Source organism: Mesocricetus auratus, unplaced genomic scaffold (genome assembly GCF_017639785.1).
Source record: "Mesocricetus auratus isolate SY011 unplaced genomic scaffold, BCM_Maur_2.0 Super-Scaffold_100014, whole genome shotgun sequence".
NCBI classification, from domain to species: domain Eukaryota; kingdom Metazoa; phylum Chordata; class Mammalia; order Rodentia; family Cricetidae; genus Mesocricetus; species Mesocricetus auratus.
In genome coordinates, this window is record NW_024429197.1 from 35,644,141 (window position 1) to 35,665,933 (window position 21,793).

Here is a 21,793-nt window from a genome sequence, read left to right on the forward strand (position 1 = left end):
ATGAATACAAGCAACCTAAGCCGCTGTTCACAGAGTGTGAGCATGGAGCATGGCTTCCTTCCCACTCAGTTACATCTGTTTTAGGCTGAAGAACTGCATGACTGGGGTCAGCACTCAGTGCATAGGCTGAGTGTGCACCACTGAGTGTGCTAACCCAATGAAGTATCAACTTCAACAGAAGAACTCATAGGGCCATATGCAAAATGGAGCTAGTAACCACAACTAACTCCTTGATTTGCACAGAGGATTACATGGGCCAGCAATAAAACTAATCATTCCTATTAACAGAGTTCTTACTTTGTGCCAGGTACTAAAGCACTGGTTCTCCAGCTGGTGTGATTTGTTTGTTCACTGACTCTTGGAGACACTGCAAATGTCTGCAGTTACAAGGTCATGGTGTTGTTACCTAAGTAGTCTCAAATACATGAACTCAAGCAAACCTCCTGCCTTAGCTCCTCAAGGAGGTGGGACTATAGTTGAATGCTACCATGCCAGCTTCCAGAGGCATTTTTAAAATTATTTTTCTATTCATTTTAATTATGTGTATAAGTGTTTTGCCTGGTGCACATGGAGGCCAAGAGGGCATCTAATCCCCTGATTACAGATGGTTGTGAGCCACCACCTGGGTTCTGGGAGCCAAACTGAATCCAGGTCCTCTACAAAAGTAACAAAGGCTCTTAACCACCTGAGCTTTGGAAAGCAAGAACCACAAGCATCTACTGAGCAGAGGCTGCATATGCCAGAAAACCCACAATAGCAGGTCAAGCCCCCACAGCACTAATAATCTGGACTAAACCATCAGAAGTTCTGAGTTTGAGTTAACAGAGGCGCGGTGTACCATTCAGTCACCACAGTAAAGAAGTGAATGGCAGGAAAGGAATGTGGGCAACTCCCACTCCACAGTGAATCACTGCCAGCATTCCTTCATGCTCCCAAAACACGGTGAGTGGGGCACTGCAGAGAGAAAGACATCTCTTGGCAACAGGGTCACTGAGGGGGGGAGAGAATCCACACCAAAGGCATCCCTGTCCCCCAGTTTAATTACTAAGCTGAAAAATTACACCTAAGAGGCAAGGTTCATTTAGTACTTCAAGACTGCATGACCTTTGTTAGCATCAGTTCTTCTGATTCTATTATTTTAAAAAGCTTCTCTTTGTAAACAAGGGAACACTACATCAACTCCATTGACAGCCCAGCAGGTCAGTGACAGAACAAAGTTCCAAACATGACACACTACCATCTGAACCTAATTGTTCTTTCTTCTTCATTCTGGCTAACATGGCTAACTCAGTGACTTGGCATTCTGAACAATGAGAGATTTAGTCATCGGATGATTGTTATTATCAGCACTAAAGCACCTAAAACTTCCCCCCCACCCCCCCACCCCCGTGTGTTCTAGGCAGCATTGGTTTAACTGCATTGGCAACAATGGAGAATGATATGAAGCTACAGTCAGTCCCATGCTCATTAGAACCTCAGGCTTCTTGGAAGAGCTCTCTGGAGGAAGGATAGCACTGTCACAGTGAGAAGAGAAGGACCAGTGACTAGGTTTTTTTCTCTGTGATAACAGTTGGGGGGGGTGGGGGAGTAGCTCTTTTAGTCAATCCTTACATATCACCAGACAGATGTAGAATTCCTTAATTAAATGCTATACGGGAGCGGCACCTAAAAATGAAAACCAGGCTAAAATCCCATCTGATTCCAACAGATGTTAATAGTTGTGAAACACACTGCTTTACATGGCTACTGTTACATGTCCACCACAGGCCATCACAGACTTACCTCCTGTAACTTTGATTGTATCCACTGGCCCAGAAGTGCCAAGCTGTCTCGTGGACAAACAGCCCAAATCATTGTGAGAAAAATCATGCCAAGGAAATCCAGTAAGTGAGCCACGCTAGCCTTTTCTGCCTGAGAACAATAAAATGATGAAAATCACATTTAGTAAATGGAGACAGTGCATAGTCACATGTTCTAGCTACCACTTAATTATACTAAATGAATACGTGTGTTCAACTGGCCAACGTGAACAAAGATCCGAATTTTTAAAATTATCTTATTATGTTTATTTCTTATTTGTGTGTATATGTGAGGCTTGTGCATGCCACACTACCAGGAGGTCAGAGGACAACTTGTGGGAATCCGTTCTCTCCTCCCACGTGTGGGACCCGGGATCTAACTCATGCTGTCAGGATTGGACCAGAGTTTTTACTAGCCAAGCCATCTCAACAACCAAAGACCCAGATTTCTTCCCTCATGTCCATACTATCTCCCGGAATATCCCCTTTTCTTTATTTACACACTTGTGAGTCATTTACACCTTTAACATTTTACTACTTTTGCTGAGCTAATTATTCATTGTCAGAGACAGTGACAATTAATAAACTAGTTCTTATATTAGTCATCATGATTCCTCTGGTACAATAAGCTCCATTTTATAGATAATGCAATGGAAATGGAGATTTTATGATTGCCCAAAATTCACACATCTATTAGTAAAAGGACCAGAAAAATCCAAGCCAAGGTTATTTTGGTTTCTAATGTAAACACTATAAGCTACACATCAAATAAAAGTATTTATCACACTTGCATTGTTACATAAAGCCTAAGTATACATAATAGATAATGCACTTAAGACAAGAAAATTCAGAAAGAGGAAAGAAGCTTAATTAAAACAAAGGTATTTTGGTGTTTATGACCTAATACATGAAAGCATAACTCACACACAACTTTTCAATTGTGAAAGTTTGGTATTTCTCACTGAGGGTTGGGTTCTGTGGGTTGTGAACATACTCATAACAATAACAGAAAAGGTCTGTATAAAGTGTGTGTTCTGCCCAGTGATGTCTAGCTAAACGCACAGGCTCATTCACCACTCACAAGACTTCGGACTAGTGTGTGTTAGCGCAATGCTGATGCAGCGTCTGTACCAGTCATTAGCTGAATGGACACAACATGGCTGAAAACTAAAATCAGACTATAACTGTCACAAGATAATCTTCACTAGCAAAACAGCAATCACGTAACGGTTGTTAGCTGTAAAACAGTTACTGAATTCTTTTACCATGAAAGACTGAAGTCAAAATGACAGCGTTTATGAAGACAACAACCTTGTTATGGATTATTAAGCAGTATAACTGCTATTAGTCTTAAAAATAGGAATATTTTTAAAACTATGTATTTATAGGAAAAAAGGAAACAGCAAAAAAGTCAGGTTTAACCAAAATTAAGACTTCCAAAAGAGAAAATACTGTGTTGATAAAAGAAAACTTTGTCAAAGAAACAGTAACTGTTTTCCATCATGGCTGTTCCCTGCCTCTTCTGTTTCCTCTGACTGCCATTCTACCCTGGTGGGTGGTAACCCTATACTGACAGGCACTAACTGAATGCTAGAAATCAAGTCAGCTGAATGGTACCACCTTTTAAAGAGACAGCAGCCACAGCTGATTTACTGTTGCAGTTATGACACAGCAATACATTTTTCTGAAAATATATCTCCTGACCACAAGAAAATGAATTTTTTCCAGACCTCACAGCCAATTTTATAATTACCATAAGGTCATTTAACATTATATACTTAACCTGCCGTCCTACAGTGTACTCAGCCTGTTTAACATGCCTTTAAGAAACAATGTAACCAACCTTACTATGCCTTGGATTTCTAATGCAATCAGCTTTTACAACATAAGCTAATGCGTAGCTTTAATCTTAAATAATGTTACTTTTCCATGCCCTGACCCAGAATGTGTGTGTGTGTGTGTGTGTGTGTGTGTGTGTGTGTGTGTGTATGTATGTATGTGTGTGTGTGTGTTTTGGTGTGAGTGTATGTGTGTGTGTGTGTGTGTGTGTTTGGTGGCAATCACTTCCTGCCAACAGCCAACAGGCTGAAAGCAACCTTAAACAATAAATCTCCCATAATAGTTGGAAGTAACACATAGATGAATGTTGGTAGCATCTACTTGCAATGTTGGGTGCTATTCTGGGTCAGATGGTATCAGTAAAGTCACATCTTCCCTTGTAAAACCATTAAAGATCTCTGTTTAAAGATTATCATGTTTTCTGTGCTGTTCAATAGACACGACCAAAGTCCTTTGTTAGGGACAGGCATAAACAAAGATACACACACAGACATATGCAACAGGGACAGATAGATCACACACATAAATGCCAGAGGCAGACGGAAGACACAGGGAGAGAATTGGAGAAATCAAATTTGGGCTTACACTTTGTCAAACTAACCCAAGAGACAGTTTCTGCCTCAGTCATTAACACATCACTGGTGCATTGATACCATTATTTGAGAGATGGTGGAATACACTATAATGATACTATTTCTATTGCTCAGATTTATTTTTGTAAATGTTTAGGGAAAATATTTTTAAAACATTTTCATGTAGCTCAAAAGAAATCAGGGATGATTCAAACAAGAACAACTTTGGCCTAGCTCATTTTATTATTCCTCTGAAGAATAGGTAGAATTTTAAATGACTTTGACAAAGATTAATAAACATTATAGTTTCCTTTTGAAGTTAATAACATTTACACTGATGATTTAGCATATTGTTATCCTTTCACAAATATTTCCAGCTAAAAAATAAAAATATACTCATCTCTATTTATACACAAAAGACCCATTCACATTTCATTTTTAATGACTAGCAGTCAAAAATGAGTACAAAAATATGCTTTGTGTGTTATTAAAGACTGAAGTGGCCACTGTTAGTCTTTTAAATGTTAGTTTCCTAATATATAAACCAGGGGTGATAAATACACTCATAAGTTGCTAAACCTCTGAATGAGAAGGAACATATTTGATGAAGCTCAATAAACTATTCTGGCAAGATATCATTACTGCTCCACATTCAGATGGTATTGCATATATTTAGATATTTCTCAACAATATTCCAAGCTATCTTCTGAAAAGGAGGAAGAATAAAACTGACTTACCACTTAAATAGTAGTATCACTTTCCAACAATTAGTTTTCTGACTAGATTATAAGTATGTTAATAATTATGGAAGTTTAAGTTTTAATGTGAAATAATTAGAGGTTGAGACTAATTACTTTTTAGCAAAAGAGACAGGTGATAAAAACAGTATTTAAGAGAAACACTAATTATTCAGTATCATATACTAAAGACTGCAAAAGTCTCAAAACTAGCTAATCACATTTTTTTCAGGTACAGAATAAGGCAATTACATTCCGTCATTAAAAGAAGAAAAGACAATCCTGAAAAGACTGGGTTCCTTAAAGGCTACATCTTGCTAATATCAAAGCAACATTCAATAGCTGCACATCACGTGGATACTCACAGCATGCCCCAGGACCGCATGTGCAATCTCATGGCCCAGAAGGAAGGAGAGCTGGTGAGTATCCGTTACACTATTCAAAAGCCCAGTGAAAACAAACACCTGTCCGTTCTGCACATAAAAAGAGTAATATGAGCAATTAGCACACAGTAAAGTTTAAAGATGGTAAGGCTTGCCACAAAAATATATTTTAAAGTATTTACTTACTGGAAGAACAAAGGCATTTACATCTGGGGAATCAACCACATGAATCACCCAGTTGATCTCAGAGATCCCTGGGACATCTTGATTGCATTGTGTTAGATGATACACCACTTCTTTAACAGTCAGGAACCGGGGGTCTCTCTCAGGCAGCATATTGTTTTTAAATTCTTCCACCCACTAAAAGATTTTATAAAAAGTTTTGTTTAGGAGTTTTTGCACTACAAAATGCTTATGCTGCTACATGAGAAGTGCTTCATTTGACATATATTAAACACTCATATTCCTGAAATTTGAATTATCCACATAAAAGCAGTATAGTTACAAGATTTATTCATATAAACATAATTCAATCCAAATTTTATTCTTCTTTTCTTTTAATCTACATGCAAATAAAATGCTTAAATATTTCTGCCTTCCTATGAATTTCATAAAACAAAACTGCCTAGATAACAAAGGATTCACATTAAAAACTTCATATAAAAAGGAAAAATGCATGGCTGGGGAATGGCCAGGGAATGACTGGGGATATAGCTCAGTTGGCAGAGTGTGGTCACTCTCATACATATGCAAAGTCTGAGTTCAACTCTCAGCACAGCATAAACCAGTGTGGTTACACATCCTTGTAATCTGACCACTGGAAAGGAGGATCCAGGATGATTAGAAGACAGCACTGTCTGCTGCACAATAAGTTCAAGGCCAGCCTGAGATACAAGAAACCCAGAGAATGTAAAAGAAAATGAATTACTTTCATAATCCATTAAACAGAAGAATATCATATTCATAATATAGACTTAGGCTTTTACAAAAGAGATAATATCTCACTGATTGTAAAGTTTGATCCACACAGACTGAAAATCACTAAGATCTCAGAATTAATGAGCTAATCATTTTCTGCTGATGCTGATTCAGAAGCCTAGCTATCTCAAATATGAAAACATTTTTGAGAGATTCTGTCATATATACTAAGAATATTAAGGATGCTCTACAAATATTTTAATTCCCATAAAAATACATGAATATATGAATGGATTTGTATATCTGTATATATAATATGTATACATATGGATCTGTATTATGCATAAGTGTGTTTGTATGATTAGACATTTTTATTGCTTGAGCTATTGGTCGGTGAATCCAAACATTCTTATAGAGCTGTTATAAAGTCCCCTAATTATATAGTGTGCAAACAGTGTTGTCAGCTTGACAAAGCTACAATCACCTGAGATACGAAGGGGCCTCAACTGAGAAAAGGCCTACATAAATGTGGCCCACAGGCAAGGCTAAGATTCATTGTCTTGATTAGTGACTGATGGGAAGGCCCAGCTCACTGTTAGGAGTGTCATCCTCAGGTAGGTGGTCCTGGGATGTATAAGAAACAGAGTAAGCAAGCCATGAGGAGAACACCAGGAAACCACGTACTCCCGGGGCTTCTGCCTTAGTTCCTGTCACCAGGCACTTGTCTTGAGTCCCTGCCTTGACTCCTTGGATGATGGACTGTGGCCTGAGAGTCTAGGATGAGTGAACCCCTTCTTCCCCAGGTGGCTTTTGGCCATTGTGTTTATCACAGCAACAGGCAGCAAACCAAGATAAAGAGACTCTTAGAGGACTTTTAAAAATTGTTTACTTTGTTGAATTAGTCTTTAAAAATGGTAATCGACATAGTCTTTAAGTTCATATTCTATGAAGGCATATATTTAAGTGCACCTTGAAAACGCTTTCAACTGGATTTATATTTATATTTTTATGCAGGCATTTTCTCAATTGCAGCTCCTTCATCTCTCGGATGATTCTAGTTTTGTCAAGTTGACAATACTAATTTTCATACTATGTAATTAAAGAACTTTATAACAGCTCTATAAGAATGTTTGGATTCAAAGACCAATAGCTCAAGCAATAAAAATGTCTAATCATACAAACACAATTATATCCATATGTATACACACAGAATATACATATATACAAATCCATTCGTATATTCATATATTTTAAATTTTTAAGCTATCTGAATGGTAGAAGATATACCAATTTCATAAAGGTTTGTTCCAATCTTTCTAAATATTTTTCTCAACATATCTTCCCATTAATACTAAGTTCTAGGAGACATTTTAAATTTCTGTATATATTCTCCTAAGACACTGTCATTTTAATTAAGACCAATTGTTATAGTAAAAAGTCATTGCTATCTGTGGTGTTTAAAAGAAAATGGTCCCCAAAGGGAGTGGCACTATTAGGAAGTGTAGCCTTGTTGGAGTAGGTGTGGCCTTGCTAGAGGAAGTGTGTCTCAATGGAGGTGGGCTCTGAGGTCTCATATATACTCAAGCCATGCCCATTGTCTTAGTTCACCTCCTGTTGCCTTTGAATCAAGATGTAGAATTCTCCAGAACCATGTCTGCTTGTGTGCTGCCATACTCCCAGCTGCCATGCTCCCTCCCATAATGATACAGGACTAAACTCTGAAACTCTAAGCTTCCACCTCAATTAAATGTTTTCCTTTTTAAGCGTCACCATGGTCACGGTGTCTTTTCACAGCAATAGAAACCCTAACTAGACACTATCAATGATAACTTTCCTTTGACAAGCTCATGTATTCATTTGCATTAAGCAGATATGAAGACCTGAGTACCCTGGAGCCATAGCCTATTCAACCAATGGCATTCAGCACATCCCTGTAAGTGAGAAATATGGGAAGGCAATGATGGTCCCCATCCTAGAGGACACGAGGGCACAAACTGTGTAATGTGTCACTCCCTAAGTTATACTTCTCAAGGAGTTAAGATTGCCGAGTCCCACCCTTATTGAGCATTCAGAAAACAAGTGATTATGGTGACACACATGGGCAACCTCAGCATTTAGGAGGCCAAGATGTAAGGGTCACAGGTTGAAGGCCAACCCGAGGCCACAAGGCAAAACTCTGTTTTAAGAAGAAAAAAAAGCCGGGCGGTGGTGGCGCATGCCTTTAATCCCACAACTGGGGAAGCAGAGGCAGGCAGATCTCTGTGAGTTTGAGGCCGGGCTGGACCGACAGCCTCCAAAACAATACAGAGAAACCCTGTCTCGAAAAACCAAAAAAAAAAAAAAAAAAGAAAAAAAAAAAAGAAAAAAAATGGCAGAAAATACAATAAAATTTTACAAGCCAAAATTTCTATTTGGAAAAATTACAACTTGAATTTCAAAGTATAAAAATTCTCAAAACATAATTAGTTATTTGATACATTAAAACTAAGCACTTGTGCTGGGCGTTGGTGGTGCATGCCTTTAATCCCACAACTCAGGAGGCAGAGGCAGCCAGATCTCTGTGAGTTCAAGACCAGCCTGGTCTACAAGAGATAGTTCCAGGACAGCCTTCAAAGCCACAGAGAAACCCTGTCTCAAAAAACAAAAAAACAAAACAAAAAACTAAGCACTTGTTTGATACATAACAATTAAGCACTATTTTGCATGGTGTGTTAGTTGTTAGGATGAATACACAAACCAAGACTGTTGGTCCCACAGAGCTTAGCCTAATAAGGCAGATGGACACAGAACACATTAAGTTTCCCTCGGGTAAAAAAAGCAACGAAAAGGAAAACCAGCACTGCTGAGCACGGAGCACAATCACAGAGATCAGTTCCCAGCTCAGCCTGATCTAGTCACCCTGTGTGAGCCAGTCTGGGCATCAAGCCAGGCTTTCCTGAGCAGGCGACAGTGAAATCCAGACTTGAGCAGAGCAGGGGCTACCTGGGTGGAGGGGGAAGCCACTGCACATGGTGCAAAGCCTTTCCCGGGTATGAGATCTGGGGGAAAATTACGTGTGCTATATCAAAAGCTAAACTGAAAAGCAGTGCACCTTCCGTATTCAAAGAAGCCTCCTGCTTTGGCGCTGCCTTACACAGTCTAGTGAAGGGCAGTGCTTGCGGCTTACCATTTTGTATTCCATGTCTGACAGAAGTCTGAAGTGGTCCTTCCCCAGTAACAACAGTTTGCTCCTTCCGGTCACAGGACTCACTTCCAGGTGCGTGAAATAAAACACTAGGAACAGCATCCCAGAGGCACTCAGACCAAGGAGCAACTTCCATTTATTCTTCTTCACACTGTCTTTAAATAGCTCCTTCTTGTTAGGAGGAAGTGCTTGCCACCATTTCCTTATGCCCCTGCGCCAAACCAGAAAGGAGAGCTGCTAAGTGCATGCTCACATCCCAACAAAACTCCCACACATGTGCTAGGATTTTCGATCTTTATGTTTCTCTGTACACACAGCTTTAGAACATTCTTAGCTAAAGGATGAAAAAGTCACCGACTCTATAAAGCCATACTTAAAAATCCTAAGGCTCGTTTGAATTTCCCTCTTCAGCTAAAAGGCAAACACTAAACTGAGGAGCCGTTTTATAGCTACCACTAACCAAGACTTACTATGAAGGGCTGCTCTAATCATTATGCACGTGTCAGCTCATTTGCTCTGCCTAATAGCTTGTTACAGAGAACAACCTAGCCAAGGTCACAGGTAGCCAGAGGAAAACCTGGGGGTAAAGGGAATGCCATTCCTGAGACTGACCACCTAACCACTTAACACGAACAAAGTACCCAGACGATCACCTTGGGGTCATGAAGGATAAATCTGTTCTTCCCACTGCACCTCAGACTCCGGCTCAATCTGCCATGCTCCAGCAAGGAACAAGAGACGCTGCCTTGGCCTGACATTTCTATATAGTAAACTTATTTCAAGATTATTAAATCACACATAAGAAGACTGGTAGAACTTACCTTTGGAAACTCAAACTCTAAACTGAATATGGTATAGGGGAAAGTTTCTCTAAAAGTAGAGTTTTATAAAATACTAAAGTTTAATTATTAAAAATTATTGCAAGTTGATACAAATGTAAACATAAAAACTTCATGAACTTTAGCACAAATGCCACCCCCACCACCATTACCACCACCCCTGCTCTGCCCCAGGTATTGTTACCTGCCCACAATGATGGCAAGGAGCTTCTGCACTGGTTTCAGAATGAGCAGCAGGAGAGGCACTGGGGCGGCCTGAACCGGTGGAGATGTGTGGAAACTTCGGGAAGCTCTTACCGAAGGGCAGCTCTGAGCACATGGGACGGTAAGAGCAAGATTGCCAACCGCTTTCCTGGCTCCTCGCCTTGGAAAAGCATCATCCCACACAGTACATTTGCAGGTAAGCGTCCCCATTTCCCGGCCTTGGGCATTTGAGAAGCATCCTGATTTTCCGTTGCTGAGAGTCCTACAGAAATGCAAGTTGCCAGGTAGTAAGGTCACCGAACGACACTGGCTGACTGTGTTAAGTCCCCAGCCTGCAGTCACTACTCGGGTCCTTCGCACTTGTGGACAACCTGCTGGTGGTTTCCACTGTCTCCAGCTGGCCAGGGAATGCACTCCAGAGACGAAACGGTTTCTCGAGGCACACTGCAGTCCATAAAGGAAGCTCATCTTGCTCTTGCTCGGTTATCTAAACATAAAACACAAAATGTGGAAAATATGTATTTACAAACTGGGAATGTTAAAAACCCCAGTGTTTCCGCCCATCGCCCACAGCAGCGCCTTTCAACAGAACAAACCAAAGGAGCCCATACACATGCGCACATAGCATTAGTTCACTACACAGTGCTTATTTTCACTCCTCAATCTTTTCACTTCATTAAAAAAAAAGTCTTGGTTTTATTTTACTGCAGGGAATCAATATGATCAGAAAATCATTTGGCAGGAATGAGAAATAGCTTAATTAAAACGGCAATAAATTTGTATCAGTTGACAAACAAGAATATAATGGGATAGAAAAGCCTAACTTACATAATTCAAATGTATTCTTTCAAATGAAACCAAGAGATTTAGCCAGGCATGGGAGAGAGAGAGAGAGAGAGAGAGAGAGAGAGAGAGAGAGAGAGAGAGAGAGAGAGAGAGAGAGAGAGAGAGAGAGAGATCAGGATGTAGGAGAGAGGCTTCAATGCCACCTGAAAATAGCTTTAAAATCAGAATACTTTAATAAGAAGGGTTTCAACATACTTGGCAGTAAGCAATGAAGAGCAGAAAGAGGAAACAACATGAGCACCTAGGGCTGCTGGAGAAAATTGCCTGATGAGTTTCCAAAACACACAGGCAGGAGAGACAGGCCCCTTAGCTGCCCTAACCTGACAGTGTGAAGCTGGGAGCTCCTGTGAACCAGGTATCTGGATCTTATGGACAGAGGATGTCACACAGAACAACATGGAGAAAATGCAGGGTCTACAGAGGCCCCTCCCTATTCCACTGAGTACTATTTGATCCTGTGAGTGAAGAAATCCTCCCTGGCGCTTGGAAAGAACCATCAGTGCAGGGCACAATGCACAGGGCAGAGGGCACTGCCTGCTCCCATTGATCAAAGTGAGAAAACTTAGCTTTTGAAATTCACTGCCATTAGGTGGAAGAGTCTGGCCTCGGCACTACAGGAGAACTAGTACTGCTCTGGGAGCTGCTCTGCCCGAGTACTGAAGACTAAAACAAACACTGGTGAGCGGCTTCCTAGCTTGTGGGTAAGATCCAACTTGGTACAAAGATGCTCAGAAAGATCAAGCTGTTTCTAATAACGACACCCCAGATTTACTTCAAACAACCTCAAGAATCAAAACTACCTGGCACTTAGTAACATACAGTTTACAATTTAAAATTATCAAGCAGGAAATGAAATGAGCAGGGAGAAGAAATATTAATCAAAAGAAACTAGTGCCTAAGTAATACAAAGTAATACAAATACAAAGCATTAGTAGACAACAATATTTGAGTCATTGTTTTAACTTTATTCCCAGTGTTAAAGCAACTACAGAAAAATTCTGAACATGTTTTATACAGACATAGAATGCATATTTTTGTAAGACTATCTTCAACTTCTAAATAAAACCACAAAATTGAGGATGAAAAGCACACTGAGCAACATTTACAGCAGATTGGTCCTGGTGGGAATAAGGACTTGTGAACTTAATGACCACTCAGAGCTAAAGCAAACTGACAGAAAATGCAGGAGGCATCAATGACATAGCTTAATCCTCTCATGACTAGAGTCCTCAAATGAGGCAAGTGTGGGTAAGAGAAAAAGATCTCAAAGAAGCAGTGGCCAAAGACTGACCAAACCTAAGGAAAGCTGTAAACCTATGAAGTTCAGTGAACCACAGAGAAAAACACAAAGGAGACTTAGGTCGTAGACCTGCCACGGGTCAGCGGTCTAGCTACTTCTACAGCCCTGCTCTCTATCCTGCAGCAGGTGGGCAGCAACTGCAACAGACTCCCTCCTCCATCTTCATAGCTACAAGAAACGCAGTCTGTCCAGCCCCAAGCCTTGACTTACAGCTTTGTTTTCATCTAAATGTCTACAAACTATCCAGCTTCCCAGACAGGGGTTCCTTGTATTCCTTGTAATGACAATCAAATATGACGTTAGTGCACACACACACACCCACTCAAACTTAGAAAAGGAATTTCTTTTGCTTCTTCAAGCTCCCCTTAGGTGAGAATCTGGGTTCCAGTCTCCAGCATGGTGGTCAGTGTTATTAAAAGTACCTGTTTATCTAAAGTTAAGTTTCAGCACCTGTACTACCGAACCAACTCCCAAACCTCCATCCTTATCTAACCGGAACAACTCCTAAACACAATCAAAGAAAAAAAAAGGTCACATTTGACATCTTAAGTAAAATAAATGGACCCTTTGAAAATACAAACTACCATAGCTCACTCAAGAAAACGTAAAGAGCCCTATAACTACTTTACACTCTATGGTTTGAACATGTGTAAACAACTGTGTACCAATCAACTATTTTTGAAAGGTACTGAGAAGGGCTAGGAAGGAAGCTCAGCAGGTTAGGGCACTTGTCACCAAGCTGATGACCTGAGATTATCTCCAGGACCCACATGAGTGGAAGAACCAACTCCTTTAAGTTGTTCTGTGATACCCATACATGTGTTATGACATACGCATACATACGGACACACACGCGCACACACACACACACAAATAGATATTGGGAGAAAAAAGAATCATCAAATATATTGGATAAATTCTATAGTTCAAAAGAAAACATCAGCTTCAGAAGTGAGACAAATGTGTGAGTCTGAACACATATTTGTTGTTGCACATTTGTAACATATTTGTTGTTACTTTCCCTAGATGATAACAATATGGAGGTGAATATCTCATTCCTGATGCATGTGGTGAAATATCTATCCATGAATGAAACTTCCAAGTACTCTTGTAAATACATGCACACATGCACACCTCTACACAACTGTACTTCCACACACACACACATACACACAGGATGCTGTACGTACCAATGATTTTATCTATGTGGTTAATATGTATGTTCCTTAAATTTTCTTTCAATTTTTCTAAATGCTTAAAATCTTTATGGGGAAGTGCTGTAAAACTAACCTTAGTAATACAGTATTAATACCTAAAAAGATGTTTCAGAACTGCCAATTTTAGTGACTAATATCTACATTTGGCAATCTGAAGGCTATTACATTATACTTTTATGTACCTTGTACATTTACCTTTCTGTGATTAATTTATAAAGTGAAAACTAACCCCATGGTATCCCTTTTTGAGTTACTACCAATTAAAAATGAGTAGAGTCAACTTAAGCTATTAATAGCTTGACATTAACAAGATACTTTCTGTTGCAGTTTATTTGATCACACTGTGGCACTCTGAGACTGTTAATAAAGCTAAACTTGGATCGGGGGCGGAGCCAGAGACTTGCTGACAAGAAATGACCATAGAGATTTTGGAGGACTGAAGATACAATAGAAAGACACAGGAAGGAGTAGGAAGGGGCTTAGAGAAATCCATAGGCCTTTTAGATCTTGGGTTGTGTAGAGAAATGGATACCTGGTCACTCCTCAGCCACTTCTTTCATCCATCAGGGTTTTACCCCGATATTTGACTCCTGAGTTTTTACTGATAATAGAACAATTTAGATAAACGCTTCAGCTTTCTAGCTTTTTTCTTCTGTGTTGCATTAAACTGAGAAGTGAAATGATAATAATGATGATGATGAAGAGGAGGAGGATAATTTACACCTGAAAATTATTTCAAACTTGTAGCCATGTGTCATGTATGGAAAAGTGACTGAGAACTGCACTGTTAGGCCTCCTCACCATGCAGACAGAGCCCTTCCTCAGACCTAGATGACATAGGTCAGACACTCCAGGTACTCTTGACACACTCAAGAGATGCAGATAACAGATGTATGGGGCTGCTGCTGGTACAACACAGACTCCTGTCTACAGTAGCTGTTTTTAAAAGTAGAAGCAATACCATCTATGGTGTTAAGAGAAAACACATCATTACCATTAGAAAGTACTACATGCTATATATAGCTGAAGGTCCTCTATGTGAGTAATCCCATAGACTGCATTAAGACAGATACTATGTCACTAGGCAACAGGAGTGTCTGGGCTCCATAGTAACCTAATGGAACCATCCTCACATATTTGAATAAGTCATTGGATTTTTTGCTGGCTAAGTGGTATGGAAATTACAGAAAGAGCATAAAATATAGTCCTTATCCTTGTGGAGGTGGCATTCTAATAAAAAAGACAAAAATATATAAAATTTATTAATGCCATGTGCTCTGAAAAATAAAACAAAAGAGTAAGATATTCTAGAGCAGTGGGTTGGCTATCCAAGGCAAAAGTATCTCTCATGCCATTTGGATAGAAGAAAGACAAAAAAAAAAAGAATTGTTGCATACAGAAAAGCATAATGAATCTTTTTTTATTAGAAATCAAATTACAAAAACAGCATGAATGCATTTCCTTTCCTTCAAATCTGATGACTTACTGTCATAAAGCTTTAACATTTGTCTGGTCATAGCCTCAACTTAGGGAATAGGCCAGCAGGTCATGTTAGTCCCTAATGACCATTGGTCTCAAAGCCAACAGTAGGCACCTACCACAGGGTCACTTTCACATTAAGCATATCTAGCATAGGAATATAAAGAAATGTGTAGGTAGGGTCTGTAGTTGGTGCTGCAGAAAACCAAGCCCATGCAAGCTGGATGGTGAGGAAAAGCTCTGCAAATGCTTGCACAGAAAGGACAAAGGAATACACCCTTGGGAAGTGAGAGACCACAGAGGGAGGGGGAGGGAAGGGGAGGGGATGAGAGGAGGAGGGAGAGGGGGAGAAGAAAAGGGGAGGGAGGGAGGGAAACTACTCTCTGAGGCACATGAACTCCTGAAGGCATTCCTGTTCTCTGAGACCCCGCTGTGCCTTCCATATCTGACTGAGCTTCAGAAGCTCTCTAAAGTAATTCCTTCTCTTCACCCAGTGTCAGTGTCTCACAAACAAATGATCTCAAAGACATTTTCATGGTAGGGGGGCAGCTGCAGAAGTTCATGCGCAGGTTAATATTTCCATGTTATATGTGTCACGAAGCAATCTGTGGGAGACCCCTTACACAAACTTGCCAATCTTCCTGAGACTAAGCTCCAAACTATACTGGATTAGCCCTAGGACTTTTAACACCCAAAATATCAAAGGCCACTTTAAGTCAGTCCTGCCGGTCTACCTCCTTATGGCCTCAGCCCAGCTCACCCTGGGTTCTGTGACCTGCCTGTAGATTTTACTATACTGTTTATTTATTTATTTATTTTGTTTGGTTGGTTGGTTGGTTTTGTTTTTCAAGACAGGGTTTCTCGGCTGTCCTGGAACTAGCTCTTGTAGACCAGGCTGACATTAAACTCACAGAGATCCACCGGCCTCTGCCTCCCGAGTGCTGGGATTAAAGGCATGTGCCACGACCACCCAGTTTACTATACTCTTTAACCACTCTGCTTTAGCCCACTACCAACCCCTTCTCCAAGCAACCTAAGCAATCCTTAAGAAATGCAAATCAGAAAAAAACCAAAAAAAAAAAATGCAAATCAGGTGGTGGCACACACCTTTAACCCCAGCACTAGGGAGGCAGGTCAATCTCTGTGAAGCTAGCCTGGTCTCAAAGCAAGTTCCAGGACAGTCAGAGCTGTTATACAGAAAAACCCTGCCTTGGGGGGGGTGGAGAGAGAAGAAAAGAAAGAAAAAAGAGCAAATCAACCCCAGAAATCTAACCCAAAGAGTCGCACCATTAAAGATTATATTTTTAATGAAAATACAGAGCTCTGACCACAACAAAGAGATATGCTAACCTAAAACAACAGCAGTAAGTGCTACCTGCAGGTGCCTTGAAGCTAGTGTGCTACGGCTGGCCTGTACTCCAGCACTTGAGACACAGAGCTGTTCAAGATCACTTGAAAAACAAGACTTCGTGTACAACAGGATAGCAGCAAACGAAAAGTTGAACATCAAAAGCAAGACTGCATAAAACTTCCTGCAGAAATGCTCTCTGTGCTATCCAATATGGCAGCCCTGGCACGTGGCTAGGTGCACCAAAGGAACAGAATCTGAAAAAGAAATCAGAGAAACATCACCCTTTACAATTGCCACAGACAACATAAAATACCTTGGGGTAACGCTAACCAAACAAGTGAAAGACCTGTATCACAAGAACTTTGAATCTTTAAAGAAAGAAATTAAAGAAGCCCTCAGAAAATGGAAAGATCTCCCATGCTCTTGGATAGGTAGGATCAATGTAGTAAAAATGGCAATCCTGCCAAAAGCAATCTACAGATTCAATGCAATCCCCATTAAAATCCCAGCACAATTCTTCACAGACCTTGAAAGAACAATAATCAATTTTGTATGGAAAAACAAAAGACCCAGGATAGCCAAAACAACCCTGTTCAACAAGGCAACGTCTGGAGGCATCCCCATCTCTGACCTCCAGCTCTATTCTAGAGATATAGTCCTGAAAACAGCTTGGTATTGGCACAAAAATAGACAGGTAGACCAATGGAATCGAATTGAAAACCCAGATATTAACCCACACACGTATGAACATCTGATCTTTGACAAAGAAGCTAAAAATATACAATGGAATAAAGAAAGCATCTTCAACAAATGGTGCTGGCATAATTGGAGACTGGCATGTAGAAGAATGCGGATCGATCCATGTTTATCGCCATGCACAAAGCTTAAGTCCAAATGGATCAAAGACCTCAACATAAATCCAGCCACACTGAACCTCTTAGAAGAGAAAGTGGGTGGTACCCTTGAACGAATTGGTACAGGAGACAGCTTCCTGAACATAACACCAGTAGCACAGACAGTGAGATCAACAATTAATAAATGGGACCTCCTGAAACTGAGACGCTTCTGTAAGGCAAAGGACACAGTCAGCAAGACAAAAAGGCAGCCCACAGAACGGGAAAAAATATTCACTAATCCCACATCTGACAGAGGGTTGAGCTCCAAAATTTACAAAGAACTCAAGAAGCAAGTCTCCAAAACATCAAAGGACCCAATTAAAAAGTGGGCTGCAGAACTAAATAGAGAATTTTCAATAGAGGAGTCTAAAATGGCTGAGAGGCACTTGAGAAAGTGCTCAACATCCTTAGCCATCCGGGAAATGCAAATCAAAACAACTCTGAGATACCATCTCACTCATGTCAGAATGGCTAAAATGAAAAACACCAATGACAATTTATGCTGGAGAGGATGTGGTGAAAGGGGTAAACTCCTCCATTGCTGGTGGGAGTGCCAACTGGTTCAGCCACTTTGGAAATCAGTATGGAGATTCCTCAGAAAAATGGGAATAAACCTACCACAAGACCCAGCAACTCCACTCTTAGGCATATATCCAAGAGATGCCCATTCATACAACAAAGATGTCTGTTCCACTATGTTCATAGCAGCATTATTTGTAATAGCCAGAACTTGGAAGCAACCTAGATGCCCCTCAACTGAAGAGTGGATAGAAAAAAGGTGGTACATTTACACAATGGAGTACTATTCAGCAGAAAAAAAACAATGGAATCCTGAGATTCACAGGCAAATGGATGACACTAGAAGAAACCATCCTGAGTGAGGTAACCCAGTCACAAAAAGAGAAACATGGCATGTACTCTCTCATATATGGATTTTAGACATAGATCTGGGGAATGCCAGCCTACAATCCCATGGCCAGAGAGTCTGGGAAACAGAAACTTCATTCAGTGGCTGATCGAAAAAGAGGCAGATTCCCTCGTTTATGTACTGAGCTGAACTCAAGAAAGCCAGGAACAGAGAGGGAGGACTGATGACCAAAGGGATTAAGACTGGGCTGGTTTAACCCCCAGAAACAGCTGACCTGACAAAGGTTAACTCTTGAATCCCAGGCATCAGCCTGGGAATCCAGCATGGGACTGATCAAGACCCCCTGAATGTGAGTGTCAGTGAGGAGGCCTAGGTAATCTATTGAGCCTTGGGCAGTAGATCAGTACCCATCCCGAGTATACACACGGACTTTGGACTCCCATCCAACAATGTGAGGTGCAGTCTCACCCTGAACTCTTGGGGAAGGGTCTAGGCCCTGCCCTATATGAAATGACAGACTATGGACACCCCCATGGAGGGCCTCACCATCCCTGGGGAAGGGCACAGGAGGAGAGGAGGGAAAGGGAGAGGGACCTGGAACTGACTTGTGAAGCAACCTTGTTTCTTATCTAAATTTAAACTGAAAAATAAATTTAAAAAAAAAAGCTTCCTGCAGAAATGCTCTCTGTGCTGTCCAATATGGCAGCCCTGGCACGTGGCTAGGTGCACCAGAGGAACAGAATCTGTAGTCTGCTTCATTTTTTTTTTTTAAGTTAATAAGAGGAGTGATGAACCAGCAGCTGTCACACTGAGCAGTGCAGGTTTGTGTGGTAGATGAAGAGAAGCTTCCGCAGGGCCGAAAGGATGTGAACTCAGCCACCCAAAGGAAGCCCCACAATATAACAGAATCAGACCTTTGTATTGCCAAATGTTTCAACCCTTTTTACAGTTCACTGTGAAATTTACCTAATTTAAAATGTTGTCAGCCATATTAATAAAACTTGATTATCTTAACCAACATTCCCCTATGCAACTTAGTTCAGGATTGTTGTATTCATCAATTCATCACAGAATGAGTGCATGTGAGACTCTGGGCATTCTGGGCAGTAGATAAAAAGCAGACAAGGAAAAAGACAAGAATCCCTGACCAGCCTGTAAAACCAGTAAAGATAAAACACATTAATGGATACAAAAATAAATCTCACAAAGACCTACATGTCATTTCAGGGGCAGAATGGTAGTTATGAGGGATCCAGTATTTCCTCCTTCTGGGCAGTTGAAACTTTTGCAGTTTGTTAATTTTGTAAACACCAAGTCAAGCAAGCACTTTTGTAATTACCATTGGCTCTCTATGAGTGTCAATAAGCTTCCTAATGTTGCTTCCTGACTTCCCAGCTCCACAGGCACCCTCTCCAAGCCTCCTTCGCCAACTGCTAGATTCTAGAATGTCTGGTTTACTGACACCCCTCAGCATGCCATGCACACTACTCACACTGCTTGGGTCTGCTCATATGGAAACTGCTCATCGTAGAGCAAATGCAAACATCTTTAACACAGTCTACCAATAAAAGGTACAAACAAAAGCCACAAACACTAGGTACATAATTAAAATCACTATCATTTCTACCACTAGCAATCATGTGCCACCCAGAATAGAAACAGTAACTGTAAGTCTGTAATCACTAATTAATCCTTAAAATGGAGGGTTTTTTTCTCCAAGGAGGAAAGAAATCTATACCTTTTCAAAGAGCCAATCACCACACTGCACAGCACCTAAGATGGAACTGGGGTGCTATGTGCTCTTCAAGGAATCACGGCAGACCAACAAACATAGCTGGCAGACTTGCAGGATTAGGAAATTAATGATGTGTGAAAATTGAACAATTTGGATTGCTAGCCCCTAAGAGCATCCCAAAACCCTTAATTCTTCAAGTGCCATCTCAGAATGAGCAAGTACTGCATTCACTGGCACTCACAGCTGATGTCTGGAAGACACTTAACTCTCACTGAAAACGTCTATTTTTTTCTCGTTTCTATGGAAACAGCTGTCAGATTGGCAAAAATAGGACATGCACTTTGAAATAATCATTCAAGCTAAGTACATGATGGGCGGTTTCTTTAAAACAAAAAAGCTATCAGGCTTGGCTCCTAAGTTTCCAAATGTCACACTGCACCCCTGAACCCTGTCTGGGGATTATGACCATGAAGCTAAATCCTTTCAGAGGAGGCTTCAAGACCTTGAGAGTTGCTCTGAGGCTATCAACTCCTAAATTACAAACGTGGTATTTTCATCTCCCGGGACTAAAGTTTCTGGCTGAGGTTTGCCCAGATAACACAAGTTTTTCAGGAAATCCCTGGTGCTGCTCCGACTGTCCTGATGCTGCGAGCTGCAGCAGGAGCACTGGTCCCAGCACAAGGCCAAGCATCGGGACGCAGGGGAGACCCGCACAGACCAGGCCAGCGACACCGCAATAGGAAGCGCTGCTCAGGAGGAACCCACCACCGGCGGCGAGAGGCAAGCTTCCTGAAAGACCGCCACCCCGGCCGTTCGTACCGATCCCGGCATGGCCCAAGCCCAACGCAGCCCCGAACCCCTGCCCCAACTCCCCATCTCCACCCTCCCCGCCCAGCTCAGGGAGAACGCCAAGCGGTCACCAGTGAGCACGCACTCTAGCCGCAACCTTAGTGGGATCCAGCAGTCGGCCTCTGCGCAGGCGCACACTCTCCCAAGCCCCGCCCACTCACTTCCTGCCCTTGGGACATCCCGGGAGCCTTTTGCCCCGCCCAGCTGAATGGGCTCAGAGTCCCCAGTCCGTCAGTGGTCTCTGACCCGGTGCTGCCCCTGCGGATTGTAGTGTCCTGGCACACTCGCGTGGCTGGAGGAGGATACGCCGGGATAAGCCACCTGCCAGGAACTACACACTTCCTTGGTACTCGCCATGGCTGTGTTGGATCTCGGCAGAACCGCACCTGCAGTAGTTTCTACACCGGTTCTGCCCCAAAGGAAAGCGATTCCAGGGGCTGCTAGATGATGGAGAGGCCACGATTTGAAGCTGCACTGTTGGTTTTGATTATGGGTGTAACATTAATTCTAGCACTCCAATTGCAGGCACTCAGCCCGCAGTCCTAGGGTGAAAGCGCTCATGAAATTGAGACTAAAAACCAGGCGTAGGCGTGACAGTGCAGTCTTTAATCCCAACACTTGAGAGGCTGAGAGTTCAAGGCCAGCCTGATCTACAGAGCCAGTCCCAGGATTGCCGGGGTCATTTCACAGAGAAACCCAGTCTCGAAAACCATAAAAAGAAAGACAGAGACAGAGATTAAATATGAAAAACTGTTTCACCATGATCTCTTTGGGACA

General features: G+C 41.4%; 1 protein-coding gene across 5 annotated transcripts in view; it reads right to left on the bottom strand.

Annotated features, from left to right (window-relative positions):
* The window catches only part of Oma1 (OMA1 zinc metallopeptidase), a 55,862-nt gene extending 34,690 nt beyond the window's left edge, over nt 1-21,172 (bottom strand). Inside the window, exons 1-6 of one of the 5 annotated variants that reach the window (XM_040757057.1) lie at nt 21,102-21,172; nt 10,456-10,962; nt 9,415-9,643; nt 5,517-5,690; nt 5,313-5,420; nt 1,783-1,911 (exon numbers count right to left, since the gene is read on the bottom strand). In XM_040757057.1, coding sequence (XP_040612991.1) covers nt 1,783-1,911; nt 5,313-5,420; nt 5,517-5,690; nt 9,415-9,643; nt 10,456-10,943 — 1,128 coding nt within the window. In that variant the 5' untranslated portion in view covers nt 10,944-10,962; nt 21,102-21,172. Of the gene's footprint in view, nt 1-1,782; nt 1,912-5,312; nt 5,421-5,516; nt 5,691-9,414; nt 9,644-10,455; nt 10,963-19,647; nt 20,116-20,170; nt 20,966-21,087 lie in introns of those variants that run through there. The other 4 variants (XM_040757060.1, XM_040757058.1, XM_040757056.1 and 1 more) reach the window with 4 other exon arrangements.
* Between the last annotated feature and the right edge of the window lie 621 nt (nt 21,173-21,793).